Raw genomic sequence first — 17,175 nt, 5'->3', positions numbered from 1 at the left:
TTACCTTGCTGAGGCCTAGTCGCAATGCCGGCCCCAATGGAGGCCCCCAACCTACAGATCGTGTCAAGTCTCACGGATTGCTCACGGGTGTTTCACAGTGTTCAGAGTCTCTCACAGCCCTGCAGTGGATCCTCACGTTGTTGTTGTTTACTTGTTGGATATCTGCTCTGATGTGCATCTCAAATCATCTCGATTAGAAAGGTTGCATGGAGCTCCCAGCTGCGAATCTCCAGGTCCACCCCTTCTCGATGAAGATGTTTATTGACCCGAGGTGATGATGGGCCGGCTGGGTCAACCGGCGCACCTCCGAGTAGCATGGTCAACTATGTACGGTGCGAAAAAAGTTCGACATACGTACATGAGGCTTGGGTGGGTGCAGGAGATGGAGATTTCTGCCAGATTTTGAGTCGTCATTTTTGTATTACTTTAGTATAAATACATGTACATTTTGATTCATGTTGTTTTTTTCTGACTTTATGTAAACGAAAAGACACAAATTTGCCCGTTTTTTCATTTAAAATAGGTACATTTAAAAATATCACTGTCCTGGTCACAAAAGCAAAGTTTGTGGGGAATAATAGCCTTTTTCTGTACTTTTGAGGCATAAGCAATTAGGATATAACACTTACTACCCAGGAACAAAAAAACAATTTTGTTACACTGCTATTGGTCGCATGAGCCAAGGTTTGCAGGGAAATGGTCACTCGCACCAGCAGGGGTTCTGAGTAGAGGGAAGGTTAGTCTTCGGGGACCTGTTGAGGAGGATGGAGCATGGAGACCGATCAGAAGACGAGGATTCGTAGTAATTTGGGAAGGAGGTTACTTCCCAGTGAGTGCGTTGTGTCCCAAGTGACGGGGCCCTGTGTTGTCTCAGCTTCGTTAGCTGAATGTGTCCTACAATGAGGCCACAGCACGTCCCATGCCATACATGCAACACTGCGCTTTATGTGATATCTTCTTCGTATGGCCGATGTTCATGGAGAGAAACAACTGTAATATTATCTTGAGGTGGTTGAGCCAGATAATCACGTTGGGAGTAGCGGAGCGTATCGCTGAGATGTTGCCTCATTCATATTTGTGAATTGGGCTCTATTCTTGGTGACCACAGCCACAGCGACAAAATGGATATTTTATTTATTTCCCATTTGTGCATCAAGTATCGGCATCTGCTGCTGCCGTGGTTTGCGTGGATGCGGTTCAAGGTTGTCGTGGTCCAGAAGCTTCGTGGAAGATCGACGGCAGGGAGCTTCTGCGTGGGGTCTTTCACAAGATGTTAGTTCGTGACTTCTTGTCAACTCCATTTGGTTTTCCAAGCTTTATCATGAGCATTGAAGTTGCATCGTTAAAGGTTAAGCGCTTGGGTTGAAAAGGGCTTGCACTACTCCACACGGCAGTAAGGGATGTTCTTGAGATCCAGGTTGGAACGGGAGACATCATCATCACGATCCTTGTGGGCAGATAGCCCCATGGTTGTCCAGTTCACATTTCGTCATTTGTTTCCACTTTCCTCTATCTTGTGCCAATATGCTCAAATAATGGCCACGTCTTTCTCGCACCAATCTCTTAAGTCGTCGTTGTTCGGTCTTCCTCTCTTTCCGGTTCCTTCCATTTTTCCAAACAACACACTTTTATTTTTTCTGTCTACGTGGCTTTACCGAAATACCCAAAGAATATGAATTATTGCAGTCACGAAAGCTTTAAGTCAAGATTTACACTTTTATAGTCTTGGGTGTTTCGGTAAAATCACGTAGATGGGTTATTTTATTTTAACCTATCTCCGTGACTTTACCGAAAGACCCAAGAATATGAATTCTTGTAAGTCACGAAAGCTTTAAGTCAACATTTAACACCCTTTTTAAATTTTACTGTGTCCTTCCCCCGCACCTTCGATTAGCACGGTTGGCTACGTACGGTGTGAAAGAAGTTCATTGCCCGAAACGTCGTCTATTACACACACACACACAATGTACTTTTAAGGTCACATGGGGTGTTCTTGACGTGGCGCGTGTTTCGAGTTGTTGTTAATTCTAGATTTGAAGCATTCGTGATTGCAAGGATTCATAAATGAAAACAACTAAATAAAATCACGACGTTTCGGGCGCAACACCAGCGTCCGTCATCAGGTGGGAAAGCATGGCCTACTGCTGATGCAGGCTGTTGTTACACAACAACCGCCATTCGCCACTAAGTGGCGGTGACGTCACCACGACGCTTGTGCCAGGCCACGTGCACCTTGAGGCCACGTGAAGTGTCGAACGCCCGCTGGCAGGAGGTCACGGGGCAGACCCAGCAGGTGCCACGGGTCGACTGACTGAGATGACAGAGATGACTGGCTGATGCACCACCTGTGCCCCCTACCGTGCCAACTTGCTGTGCTTTAGCCACCCGGCGCTCCGCTCGTTGTTGTGAGCGTCGCTCCTCCGCCCTCCGTTGTTGCTGGAGGGCGACTTGCCTGTTGTTACGCAACCCCCACCACACGTGCGCGCGCCGCGTGACGTCACAGAGGTCCCCCCCCCCCACACTCCCACCCCCGTGCGAATCAAAATAAACAATTACGTCATCGAACCCGGCGATTGCGTCATGTCACCACGAGCCGAGGCGAGTGGAGCAGCAGCAGTAGCAGCGACGGCGACGACGGCGGCGGCGAGAGGGGCAGGAGGAGAGGCCTAGACGGCGCGGACGGTGCGTGAGTCGACCTCCTTCGCCTGCTACGGCTACTCCCACCCCGCCTCTCCCTTGCCGCCCCGTTCGCTCGGCTCCATCACCGTCGTCGTCGTCCCCTTCGCCTCGCGACGGGGACGACGACTGCCCGACTCGCGTCCGCCATTACCCGCGGCCTGCAGCCTCGGCCCCCGGGGTCCCCGCCGCTCCCCCTGTCCCCCCACAATCTCCCTCCTTGTCCCCCCGTGTACCCCAGTGGTCCTCGGGGTCGGTGTGTGTGGGGGAGGGGGAGGGATTACCTCGTGTGTAGAGCCCAGATCCGACGCACGTCGGGCCCCGGGGGAATGTGTCGGGCCTTCGACGGCCCTCGGATAGTTCGCCAGCCCCGGGGTCTGCGGGGAGAGGCGGCGGCCGTACGCGGCCTCGGTCTGGGAACGTGGCCGCGGCTACGGCGTTTGCGGCGTGTGAGGATGCAGTGTTGGTGCTAGCTCGTGTTTTAAAAGTGTTGTTTATCGTCACAGTATGCCTTTTTTTAAACTTAACATTGCTACGCGTTTATAATTAAGCGGCTTGGATGGATGGGTTTGTGGGTCACGAAGAGATTTATGCGAAACTTCACAATAGCTGTTGGGCTTTAAATGTGGTCAGACGGTGGAAGGCATTGCAATGCAGTAAATTGGTCTTCAACCCATTTGCGGACATAGTTTGCTGGCGTTCGCCTTGTACAACTCTTTTAAACAACACACTTTTTAAGAAGGAATCTGACAAATATCCCAATACATGACTATTCTGGAAAAATATATTGATACTCGGTGAGGATTTTTGTTGTATACATGGCAGCATCACGGTGTGTTCGCTTCTATTGTTTTTGTTTACCCAGGAAAGCGTCAATGAGCCCCAATATTTATTTATTTAATGTTCCTGCTAAGTTTTCCGCAGTAGGGGGCGACGTTTGCTTTGTGTCCCCAATTAAGTAATTTGGTATTTTGTTGTTTTAATTTGTAAATGTATACCATGCCGCAGGCACATTGGCCTACTCTTTCAGAATGACGTCACTGCAGCTTTAGCTTCCACTGTGAAGCAGGCGGCGCGTGTGTCCTGGTTCATGCACAACCGCAGTATTAACCAGGGCATCCGCCAGATTCAAACCGCTAACCCAGGGGTCGCTAACCTGCGGCTCTGAAGCCGCACGCGGTGGCTCTTTCAAGGACTGGCTTCGTGACGTTATTTAGCCAGGACCACCACCGACTCGTATTCACATGCATTTGCGGCTCTTTCAATATTGAGTTTTTTTTACCGAATAACAAAAATGTCTTGTTATTTTGGTTGCCGACCCCTGCGCTAACCTGTGCAGCAAGTGGCTGAACGCGATACTGCTTGGCCATGTCACCGACCCTTTACTTCAATATTAGCCCCACAATATTTACAGGAACTTGTACTCCGAGGTCGCTGAGGATCTTCGGTTAAGGCTTTTGCCAGTGCAGCTACCTAGCATTGTATCGTTTTGCCTTTGCTTATGAGACAATCAGAATCGATAGATATATTTCAGCTTGTCTTGAAAACTCGCCTCTTTAAACTGGCCTCTACCCCCTTGTTGTGGCCATTTTCCCAGGTTCTATTTATTTGCTGCTTTCCATACATGGCGCGTTGGGATCTACGGATGATATGCGCCTTACAGATATACATTATTTTCATAATGTGTGCTTAATAACTTTGGTGTATATTTTGCGTTATTAACGTCAGTTTGTATTCAATTATTGTCATCAGTGTGGGTTCACTGTCGGTGGCATCTTTGTTAAGTATTAGCAGCCGGCGCGTATTCACTGCGATTCACACCCGGCGCGTGTTCGCCTGCCCTCTGCAGTCATGCAGTGCTGGAGATGAGGCTCCGGAACCGCATTCTCAGCCAGTCGGATGGCAAGCCCGGAGCGGTTGCAGTCTCGGCCCCACAGGCGGCCGCGTCCAGGAAGAGGGGCGACGGCGCTGTCGCCGGGCAGCTTGCCTCCCTGGGACACTCGCCTGCGGCCAAACGGGCAACGGCTGGTCGCCAGGCACGACCGACGAGGAAAGCGGCAAGGGCAAGTCCCGTTAAGGTGCGTGAGGCCTCCCCCCCAGCAATCGTCATCTTGGCTTATGCGTGTATCGTGGTACGCAAGTCATTGTGAGTTTCATTATGCGTGTGAGATTTATCTTCTTGGTTCTTTCGGTAAAGTCACGTAGAAGGAAAATAATAAAAATAAAACATAATAAAATAATTCTCACGACGTTTCGGCCACAACGCAAGCAGCCGTCCTCAGGTGGAGAACAGGTCTGTCAAGTAGTATGTTTTATTTTTATTATTTTATTATTTTCCTTCTACGTGACTTTACCGAAAGAACCAAGAAGATGAATCTCTGCAGTCACGAAAGCTTTAAATCGTGTGAGATTTAATCGGTTAAAATCAATCCCTGTGATAAATGCGTCAAGTCGTACTTGACAGAAATTACCGCTGAGACGACAGATGTGAAGAAAAATTATCGCGTCTTGAATTGTTTTCAATTGTGACAATTCATACATGTTGCACGGCTGAGGAGGTGACTCTTATGCCAATTCATGTCAGTGTAAATTTGGTTATAGAAAGGGTTTGTATGTCTTTTTAACATCTTAAAAGCACATGCTAACTTATGAGAGGTGATCTGGAATATCATGTGCATACTGTGTCGCATATTGTTTAGGCAGGTTCCCAGCCTCAAAATTCAACTCTTCCCTCTTTGCAGGTGGAAGTGAAGACGAAATGGAAGAGAGAGGGCAGAGGCAAGAAAAATGCTCAAGAGGATTTGATCACTTCTGCGACCAGGTCATCTGTCACGAGGAGAAAACCCCAGCACAACGGAGGTCAGTTGTCAGTGGAGTGGGCACAATTCCTTGAGAGGCACTGCCAGTACATTCATACTAATTAAACCTTGACCAAATGTTCTTATTTTGTTTTATCAGCTTTCGGTAGTAATGGCGCTTGATGTAATTTTCAGATGTTGGCGGAGGAAATGAAATCAAACAAAATGGAAAGGAGTCCACAGATGCCGAGTCCCAACCAAGAACACACTTGTTGGGGACGATTTTCTCACCAGTTTTCCAATTCTTCACACACGGTAAAACCTATGGGTAAATGTTGTCTAGTGTATATCAGGAATGTTCTTTTTTGATGTAAAAAAGTTTAATCTTAATGGTTTGTGCTAAACGACTCCGGATTTTACGCAAGATGTATCGACTGGATTTATCCAGCCATCTTGTCAGTAACAGTGGTGCTCGATAGCATGTATTAAGTCGATCAAACATTAACAAATTATTTGTATGAAATCGTGTTGCTATAAGGAAATTACCCTATGGAAAACTGACCAAATCAATACATGGTTTGCCCAAAATGTGGAAACACAAACAATAGCAGATAAAACTATTTGCAAATATAAAAGAATATTCTGCTGACAGCTACTGTATTGCTAATGAAATACTTTTGAGCACAAACGCATTTTGGAAAGTGTTCCAGAATCCATGCGTAGGTATGATTTGACTTTTTTTTTCTTTAAGAGAAAAAAAAATCTGAATCTGTATTTATACCGGAGGAATGCGATGAGCTATAAAGCTCTTTTTCACAGATGTCCAGTAGAAAGTCTGAAGTCCGGCGCTACACTGCGGGCAGCACGTTTTATCAGTGGCACAGCGGCGTGAGGAGCGTTTGATTACACGTGGAGGTTTTCGGTCGGCAAGGCAAGGAGTTGCTCAGCGTTGGCGCGCGCGGTTGTGGACTTGGCGTGCGGCGCGGCTGCAGACGACGGCGAGACAGAAGATGAGGAGCCGGCCATGATGCCGCCCGAGAGCTCGTATCCGGAGCCGTCCGCCACGCCTGCCGAGACGTGCTACGACGAGGACTGGGAAGTGTTCGACCCGTACGTGGCGTGCTCCAACATCCACGCAGCACACAACGTGAAACAAAATGCTCAAATGAAATGCTCAACCGTTTTGCTTTTGATTGACTTGTACGTGTGTTGGCTTTGGGCGGCTCGTCATTAAGAGCCTATGTGGCCAGGCTCCGCTGGTGGAAAAAAAAGGAAACAATACTTATAAAGATTGTAAACTGCATAGTATTTAGCGTTCTACACTCGGTAAGTAGTTTCGCAAAGGCGGCTGCTTTTACCTGGATTTCCCACCCCCTAAAAATCTTCCGTGACCAACCAATATATACCCACCCACCAGCTACCAACGGTGCTAGCCTATGACCTAATCACCCGTTATGCACCCGATCTCATCAAATCTCAGAAGCAAGGCGGCGTTGAGCTTGCATAGTACTTTGATGGGTGGCCAGCATACATAAAGCCCACTGAGCTATGAAGCTGCTGTGGGTCTACATTGTCTGCAGGGTCCAGTGCAATACTCTGCTCGATTGTCTATACTCCCTTGTTTCACCAACCAGGACTGACCGGCATAGTGAAGTATGATCAAATAAAACCCCATGACCTGCAAAGTGTGAGGGAGGATCTAATTCAGCAGCGGATTGACACGTATGCATTGATGAGAATACGGCCGGACGTGTATGTGTACGTCATTTCACCAGATACGCCTTCATCAAGAACCTGCCTCCGCTGACTGAGGAGCAGCTGGCCCGAAAGCCGGCGCTCCCACTCAAGACGCGCAGCACCCCAGAGTACTCGCTCGTCCTCGACCTGGTCAGAGTGCGCTTGTGCTGAGCAGATTATAGCGCTTTCCATCTAAGTTTGAAATTGTTGATGCATTAGCTTTGTCGTCTGTCCATCTCTGTATAACCAGGGGTGGGGGGAGGGAGGCTTGCGATAGCTCTCGTAAAAGGTGAACCAGTACAAATGTTAGTAAACAAGTCTGTTGTCCAACCAAATAGATCAAAGGGTTGTCCAGAACTTGTAAATGGCACATTGATCACGCCGTTACATGCGGCATCGCAAGATTACCCCATTAACATGCGACATCGTTTCGTGAAATAACACGACAAGCTTGTTTCTCGCCTGATCCCTTAAAGCGATGTGTCCTGCCCAAACCCACGTAACATTCTCAACGGTCGATGTGTCAATATGATGTGTGTACTCCTACTGCTGTGTGTACTCCTACTGCTGCTGCTCAAGTGTGTGTTTGTGCACGTGTGGTTACAGGATGAAACCCTGGTCCATTGCAGCCTCATTCATCTGGAGGACGCAGCACTCACGTTCCCTGTTCTCTTTCAGGATGTTAACTACCAGGTACTGCAGCGTGCCTGCTTATGCCATGAGGACTTGCAACTCGGTCACAGCAGACCACACCAAAGAATGCACCGACAGCTGTTCCTAACTAGCGCAATTAAATAAGGAGGTTAATTAGAAATCGCTGGCCAGTCAGCGGAACTGCCCAAAGTCACGATGAATTTCACGCACTTGAGAGGCTGAATGTCGGCCAATATTTTCTCGGTGTAATATGAACCGAGTATCCGTGCTGACTTGCCGTGCCATTGTCACGTCCAGGTGTACGTTCGCCTGCGTCCATACTTCCGGGAGTTTTTGGAGAGGATGTCAAAACATTTTGAGGTGAGTTATTGTGCCACGGGAGCTGAATTGTGGTGACTTTAGGAATTGCATATGTTATTGATATCGTAACAACGAGAACGATATTTAATTTTAACATTCAATATTCTATAGGAATTGGGGAATGATGAAGAAAAACATCCATGTGAAATGGTTGCACGTTATTCTTTTTGTGTTATTTCATGTTATTTTTCTCAGATCATTCTCTTCACTGCATCCAAAAAAGTGTACGCTGACAAACTGCTCAATATTTTGGATCCAGCCAAGAAACTAGTGAGGTGGGTACGATTAATCACCTGATTAAGCACACATCGAACAGTTGGAATGAAGGCCACTTGGACTTTACAACGTTTGTTGAATTTGTAAATTAATTTTTCGTTTTGAATGCAGGCACCGGCTATTCAGAGAGCACTGCGTGTGCGTACAAGGAAACTACATCAAGGACCTCAACATCCTTGGGCGCGACCTCTCAAAGACCATCATCATTGACAATTCTCCACAGGCATTTGCCTACCAGGTGGGACTAGCGTTGTATGGCACAGCTGCTATACGTAGACCTATTGGCTAATGTGTCGAGGGATTCACAAAAGACAAATGTGTTAAGGGTACATGATGCAGGTTAGATGAAATATGTGGCTGAAAATACATGGATTGCACAGCAGTCATCTAAGTTATTGCCCTTCAAATTTAATAATGTTGGTGTAAACCTATTCTAGATTTGAAGCTTTCGTGACTGCAAGGATTCATACTCTTAGGTTTTTCGGTAAAGTCACGTAGGTAAAAAAATTAATAATATAAATAATAGAAGTAAAATAATAAAATGAATTATTATAAAATGATTATTATTTTATTTCTATTATTATTTCTTTTTTTTTACTTTTTACTTTACCTACGTGACTTTACCGAAAAACCTAAGAGTAAGTAAACCTATTCTCTTTTAGTATGGTTATTAAACGATTAGCCCATGGGTCACATTTAGCCGGCAAAGGCCTTTGGAGGGGCTCGCCAAGAGATATGGTTCACATAAAGAGATACAGATTAGTGAGATGAGGGAGCAATAGATATAAGATAGATGTAGACAAGTGATATTGATTAGTGAGATGAAAATGAGATAAATGAGAGCAATAATGGACCTGGAGACAAGAGGTACAGAAACTAGTGGTCACACCATTGGAAGCTCCTTTGCCAGTAGCAAAATATGATAATTAGTTTTTTATCCTTTAACTGGCAAAAAAAACTGACACCTTTTTTTTTACAAGGAGTCATGTTTGCATTGACCACAATACCTGCCGTCGGAATACAAACAAAAAAAACACAACTCTGATAATGTATGCACTGTCCTTGAAATTGATTGGTCCACACCCGAGACAGCTTTTCTTAGAGCCTAGTCCCACATGGTCACATGTACAGATGTTATGATGTCACGATCCCAGTACATGCCAATTTTATTGTGTGATCCACTTTAAAATAGAGATGAAGAATGCTGCCTTGAGGAATAAAAGTGTATGGATTAAAGTAGTGGTGGAGGGGCAGCCAAACTTGTACATGCATTGGAAATTGACCAAAGGGGAAATTAGTTCGGATTTGTCAATGGCTGGTCATAGATTTGTTAGGAAGCCACTGGAGCTATGCTAGATTAAAAACTCATTTCTCTAGAACTACTGTTTAGTTTGTTGTCCTTCCCCACACACCTCCGATTATCACGGTTGGCTACGTACGGTGAAAAAGAAGTTCTACATACGTGTGTGTGTGTGCCATCTCGACAGCTGTCCAATGGGATCCCCATCGAAAGCTGGTTCATGGATCGGGGCGACACGGAGCTGCTCAAACTCATCCCCTTCCTGGAGAGGCTGGTGCGCATGGTGAGTGCCAGCGAATGCCGTCGGATTCAGTTTCATTAATTTGGTAAAGCCCTGTGAGCCATTCGGCTCTTGAATCGGGTGCAACCGCAACAAACAAAAAATAAAACATCAACAAGAAAACATCTTAAAGTGACTGTACACCAACGCTGTGTGCAAAAATGGCAGTAGGATGCAAGTCAACAAAAACAACCACAAGACAACTTAGATTAAGGCCATCAGTCTGACTCCGTACTACAACAAACAAACATGGCCAAACCAAAAAACTTTTCGAAATCACTAAAATAAAGCCATAAATGCAATGTAACAGTGATCATAAGAACTGTGACCGAATTTTCACAATAAACGACATAAACAACGTGTACCACCAAACCCTACAGCCATAGCTGGCTGCATGAGTCACTCCACAACAGCAGGAGCATCAGTCGGAGTATCAACATTTTTCAATGCACCTTTAATATCGGCACACTAAATCAAAACACAAGATCATACTTTGCAGCGTTTGTGCCGATGGCATTATTTTCCAACGCGACCATTTCAAATGCAACCACTCGTGCTCCATATCCTTTGCGTGGCTGTGCCTATCAGTGCCAGCCAGGTATAGCCTCCGATGAGCACGGTTGGCTACGTACGGTGCGAAAGAAATTCTACGTACATACATCAGACCAACTGACCCCCATGACTTGTCCACTAAAGCGGTCAGAGTCCGACTATGATGTCCTACAATAACCGCATGTTTGTTAGAAATTGCAACAAACTTTTGCTGTTTGGTGATGCAACCAGATTAATGCTACCCACATTCCCCCCCAGGCTTACTGTGAATTTGGGCCAGATTTGTGTGGCCTGGTATATAAGACAGTGCAGCTATAAAGGACAAACATGTTTAACACAGAGCCTGTGAGGCACGAGTTGCGATTGCACAACAGAGAGAGAGAGGGAATATGGGTAAAAGTGCATGGCGATAATTTAGATGAGTGAATGAGTAAAGTTGGGACATGCCCAATTTACCCCCTCCCCTCAAAGTAATAAAATTGATCAATTTCGGTTTTGAAATGTTTATTCAATAAGAATTTTTGCTGATTTGACCATCCTAGTTGCCATCATATTTTTATACAGTTTGTGCAGTTGCTTTGTTTTCTCTGCCGTAAATGTAAAGCGAGTGGTCACGTATTATTTACATGAGGTTAACATAAATAAAATAATATGTTCTGGCCCATGTGTCCATTGTGGTGAACAATGGAGAGTAAACTTGAGCTTGTCGTTGTGGTTGTTCTCGTACCTCTAGGACGTTGATGTACGGCCGTACATTCGGGACAAGTTTCGTCTCCATGACCTCCTGCCACCAGACTGAGCTAACGATCGGGCAGCTACCGCACTCGGGAACCCAGCGTCCTCCGTGCCCCGAACCTTCACCAGACAAGCTGAGCGCTCGTAGCGTGCCACTTGAAACGGCGCTCCATGCAGAACACTTTTTTGGCACAGTTTGCACCTTCCTTGAGGTCCTGGTGGCTTCACATTTTTTCATGACAATGAAGAAACTGCACAGAGTTAAGATCGCCCACTCCTCTACGCCATTACGTGGAACACCGTGGTGGCGTAACAATGCTGTGTCCATTATCCCTACCAGTTGAGTCCACTCGACTGTTGTAAGCTTGCAGACTTCAAAGTGTGGTAACACAGGGCGGTGATCAAAAGTGTTGCTGCAGATGGTTGCTTTTATACGTACCTTTATCGATGCATATCTGCATTTTTTTACCGAGATGTTGAGCTAAAGGTTGGTAGAGGGCAAACGGTCCGACAAAAAACATGCAGGTTTGCCACAGAAGTCGAACAAGCAATTATATAAACTGCATTAACATGCTGATATCTTTGATAACAATTTAAGCTGTTCTGTTTGGTTTCTCAGGAACCCTTTTTCAACAGTATAAACATGAAGCATGGTGGAATTTAAAATACTAATTGTCAAAGGTTGCTTTTATTTTATTGTATGGTCTTTTACCAGATTAAGCTGTGTTCTTTGTACAAATTGACTTGGATTTACACTAACCGGACAGAAGGGCACCACACTCAAGCCACTCGCCTAAACCAGTTGCATGTTGCTCTCTTTGTAGGTGCAGGCACTGTCGTCAAGTACTATAGTACTGCTTAAAGTTTTTGCTAAGATTTGTATTGTGATAAACCTCTATTTTTTTCACTTTTGTAAAGAAAACGCGTGCTTTTTACAAACACTGATGGGAAAAATGGTCACGTGTGCAAAATGTATCACACTACACACAGTGGCAATCTCGTGGTAACACATTCACAAACACCTGATTGGGCTGAGTCTTGCATTTCATTGGTATGGTTTTGTTGTGATTTGGTATAGAGTATGCTTAACACCAACATCGTTTTATGGAAATTAAAGTGTTAAAGACCAGAAACGTTATTCTCATTCTAATTATTCTGGTGCATTGCCTGATTGTATTGGAAGGTTGACTATAAATTGCTCTCGTTCTGCACAAGACCCTTCCAGCTTTGACTGCCAGGTTAGGGTTCATCCAAGTATCCACTTGTGTTGCACCTTCTACAATGACATAAGTATACTGTACATTTCTCTTTTTAAAGTTGAATGACAATCTAGATATTAACCAGGGTGTTTTGTTTGTGTTTCAATGTTTCATGTGGTAGCATTGACATGAAAGGAACGGCATGCAGGTGGCATGCTCATGCAAACATTGTCGCCAGTATTTTCTGTGTGCGTGCAACGGGACTTTGTGTGTTTCTGGGTTTTTTCTGTGACTTCTTTGCTGCAGTTTGGACGCTAAAATGCTGCCATGAATAACAAGTTAACACTGCAGCTTCTTATTCATGCAACTTCCTACTTTTTAATTGCTATATATAACAGAGATTTCAAAACAGATATTTTATTTTACTATATCCTTGACAATGTTTTATTACACCACTGCGTGTGGACAGTAACTTTTGCAGACGTTTTGCAGTTCTTTGCATAGCAGAATTACTGTAAACTTGTAATTATCCTGGAATGTAAATCTGCCGTTTTAAGTGTTGCCTGTGATGACTTCTATTTTATTCACAGTTGCTATTTGTGTTTTATTTCCCTTATACAGATCTTTGGAATTCTTGTTTGTGGGAATTATACAGAATTCAGTGACTGAGATATACCAGATACACAGTACCATAGGGCGTTTCATGAGAAGTCTTGCATTTTAAATGTTAGGGGTTTTTAAGGACAAGTTTGGGAAAGTAATAAAATTTTACGAGAAAGCGGAGGTCGTGGTCCTGGTCCCCCAAGGGCTGTTGGGATTGCGTGCCCATTGAAATGTAACAGCGGTTGACCTTTTGTACATGTTAGTGATGTAACTGCGTTTTGAAAGATCGTTTGTATTTTAATTTATACGATTTGTCATGCGCATTGTGTCAAATAAAAAAATGTAAGCAATGTCCTGGTTGACGGGCTGTAGGCAGATGCTATTATAACACCCATATATGTTTTTATTCGAGGGCATTATGAACACTTGGAAGACTGGCTCGGCACAAATTTCAACTTTGACCACTTTTTCAAAAAGAACAAATCTGCAGTTTATTGGCAGCTGTTCAGATATTTGGTGAATTTATTGGACAATTATAACCCACGTGATAAAACGCCACTTAATCGTCCATCCAGCATGGACCAAGGGTAATGAGTGAGTGATGGTCTTGGCGGTCGTGGGGGTAAGGACATCTTTATTGCAGGTGTTGCACAGATGGAGGTACCGAAGTCCTGCAGAGTTGAGCCATGCTGGGTGGGGGGGGAGTAAAGATGAACTCACAACTTCACGGTGTCCTATACTTCTTGGTTCTTTTGGTAAAGTCACGTAGAAGGGAAATAAAATAATAAAAAATAAAACATAATAAAATAATTCTCACGACGTTTCGGCCACAACGCAAGCAGCCGTCCTCAGGTGAAGACCAGGTCTGTCGGGGAGACTGTGTCTGAATCTTCACCTGAGGACGGCTGCTTGCGTTGTGGCCGAAACGTGAGAATTATATTATTATTTTATTATTTCCCTTCTACGTGACTTTACCGAAAGAACCAAGAAGATGAATCCCTGCAGTCACAAAAACTTTAAATCGAGGTGTCCTATACTCTTTGACAGTGTAAGGTTCGAGTTTAGGAGGTGCACGCTGGAACTGGAGTCGTTATGAAGTGAATTTGCTAATTGTCAACATTGCTCAAGTAAAGAGGAGAGACCTGAGGTCGAGGTGAGATCAGACGTTTTCGTTTTGCTAAGCTGGATGGTCGGGTGTGAGGTAAAGGGATATATTATTTATATAAGAGTTAAAACGTGAGTTTATGGTGGATAATATAATGTTAATTTAGAGATGAACAGCAATCACCCGCACACTTGTGAAGCTAACGAACAGTTTGTGATCGTAGCTATAGAGTTGTCAGGGTGTGTGCCAGGTGTCGGTGTGCAGGTTGGTCGTGAATGAGAAGCTACATTCAGAGTTTTAAGCTGACATGTATGAATGAGGAGGGCGGTGGTGGTCTGTGTGTGTTGAGAAAGTCCTAATCATATTATTGGTTCTTTCGGTAAAGTCACGTAGAAGGGAAATAAAATAATAAAAATAAAACAATTAAATTCTCACGACGTTTCGATTGCAACACAAGCAATCATCAGGTGTGAAAACCACAGCAAGAAAATGTGTGGTTTTCACACATGATGATTGCTTGTGTTGCAATGGAAACGTGATAATTTAATTGTTTTATTTTTATCATTTCCCTTCCACGTGACTTTACCGAAAGAACCAAGGATATGAATCCCTGCTGTCACGAAAGCTTTAAATCGAAAAGTCCTAATCGTAAGGTGTGGTAAGGAGTCAAGTCGGATTATTTTGTTATGGTGATGCCATTGTAGCAACGGGCAGCGGATTGTAATAGCGGTAGATATGGTGGCTTAGGAAGCAATTTATTTCGAAAAATTACTGGGTATATCAGGATCAAAATTATAAAATGAGGCCAACAAGGGCACAATGAAGTGGTGGTCATTTTTATTCAGTGAAAATCAGTGTACCGCCTATGACATGCGGATCAGAAACGTGGACAACTGATAAAAATTAACCCGTAAAAAAAAGTTTTTCACTCTAAATCCTTTATATGCGTGGCGGCTAGAGTCCTCTCGTCCTCTGGCTTGAGATGGCTGCCACCTATGGGTCAGATGATTGTCTGCAGTATTAAACAATTGGTAATTAAATATTTATTTTGTTTTCCCTAAACAGTGTAAAATTTTGGATTTTTTTTTCCCCCTAACATTAATTGTCTCGCACAACGAGTCTGTGTGCAAAATGTCAGCTCGATTGGATCACGGGAAGTGGGTTAAAAAACGCCCGAAAGATTTGCACGGTCGTAAGCAAGCAAGCAAGCACGCAAGCGAACTTAATATAAAGGATTTAAAAAGAGACCACGAACATGTCGAAAAGTGTGCACACAAGCGTGGAGAAGACACTTGCGATTACACAGGCGGAACGGAACACGTGGGTTAGATAGCACATTGGAGACACGTGGGCAGAAGAGCATGCGGATGCAATGGATCATGACCGACGAATGAGACCGGTGATCTTTTGTATGGCCGATGTAGATGCAGAGAAACAACAGAAATTTCACATTCAGGCGGTCGTCTTCGTGATGAACGTCACTTGCATCGAAGAAAGTTGCCACTGGTGTTTAGGGCTGAACGGTTTGTGGAAAATATCGAATAGCGATTTGATTTGCCATTACATTTTTTTAAAAGTCAAGCTTCAGTTCAATATTCACTGTGTAATAGATTTAACATGTGATGGAGCATTACCACATGATACCATAAAATATGAACTGCCCTATATATTTTAATAGATATGAATTGCTTCCAACATGTATTTATTTCAAAACATTTTAATTGAAATAAAACAATCAAACATAGAACAAATGTGAAGTTAAATAAATAAAGTTATAATAATAAAAAAACTATTCCACTAATAAAGTACATAATAGCACTTTTAAAATCGCAAAAAATCACATTGTTTCAAATTGCGATTTCGATTTGAAATCGATTAATCTTTCAGCCCGACTGGTGCCTTCAAGGGGTCTCGCTTTCGTCTCGAGTGTTGCTGTTTCTGCTTCAGCGCTTGCAGTGAAAGTGGAAACACACAGCGGCGGCTTTGTGATAACCGCGTGTCGACCCACAACAACCGCGCGCCGCGCGCCACGCGCCACACGCCACGTGCCACACACCACGCCCTGGGTACACAACGCGGGGAGGAGGCCCTGCGGCCATCTTGCGTAGGGACACCCTCCCGAACCCCTCCCCCCCACCAGCGAGACACACCCCCCGAGACCCCCTCCCCCTCTCGAGACCCCCTCCCCCCACCGATCCCCCCCCCCCACCACCGAGACACACCCCCCAACCCCCTCTCGAGACCCCCCCCACCGATCCCCCCCCCCCCACCACCGAGACACACCCCCCACCCCCCCCTCTCGAGACCCCCTCCCCCCACCGATCCCCCCCCCCCTCTCGAGGCCCCCCCCCGAGAACCCTCCCCCCCCACCAAGACACCCCCCCCCCGAACCCCCCCCCGAGACACTCCCCCCCCCCGCCGGGACCCCCCCCTCACCCGTGTACCAAATTACAGCGTGACGTCATAGCCACACGATGACGTCGACAACGCGCGATGACGTCACCGACACGCAATGACGTCACGCGCGTGCAGAACTGGCGTTGTCACAGTCCGTGTTAATCGTGCAGGAGGAATCCGATACGCTATGAAGCTCATTGTCACAGGTGTGCCAGTAAGGGGGTCACAACGTTAAAACAAGAAGCAATGCAAAAACACAATGGGAGTGCAAAGTACTGTATAGGAAAGCTAAATTAAATAACTTAAAATAAATATTCACAAATAAAACAAAAACGTGTTTTTGTATCTTCCCAGCTCAGGGCGCGCACTGAGATCTTCGCTTCAGAAGCGATATTGGTCGCGAAAGCCTACGTGTTTTTTATATTGTTTGTTTTTGTAACGCTCTTATTTCCTCCCCCCCCCACCCCAACATCTGTGATAAAGAGCTTCACGGCTCATCGGAT

General features: G+C 45.1%; 1 protein-coding gene across 1 annotated transcript; it reads left to right on the top strand.

Annotated features, from left to right (window-relative positions):
* The first annotated feature begins 2,576 nt into the window (after nt 1-2,576).
* Nucleotides 2,577-13,521, top strand: LOC133354124 (CTD small phosphatase-like protein 2). The gene is made up of 12 exons (XM_061570716.1): nt 2,577-2,682; nt 4,526-4,754; nt 5,418-5,535; nt 5,670-5,789; nt 6,467-6,584; nt 7,250-7,361; nt 7,818-7,904; nt 8,163-8,225; nt 8,421-8,500; nt 8,613-8,739; nt 9,989-10,084; nt 11,367-13,521. The coding sequence occupies exons 2-12, from the start codon at nt 4,542-4,544 to the stop codon at nt 11,430-11,432; spliced, it is 1,200 nt and encodes a 399-aa protein (XP_061426700.1). The 5' UTR covers nt 2,577-2,682; nt 4,526-4,541; the 3' UTR covers nt 11,433-13,521.
* Nucleotides 13,522-17,175: the final 3,654 nt, after the last annotated feature.

The sequence above is a fragment of the Lethenteron reissneri genome, chromosome 46 (genome assembly GCF_015708825.2).
Source record: "Lethenteron reissneri isolate LAM-NWPU_2019-01 chromosome 46, ASM1570882v1, whole genome shotgun sequence".
Classification (NCBI taxonomy): Eukaryota; Metazoa; Chordata; class Hyperoartia; order Petromyzontiformes; family Petromyzontidae; genus Lethenteron; species Lethenteron reissneri.
The sequence above is the reverse complement of the archived record's forward strand: the minus strand, read 5'-3'. Positions and strand labels throughout refer to the sequence as shown.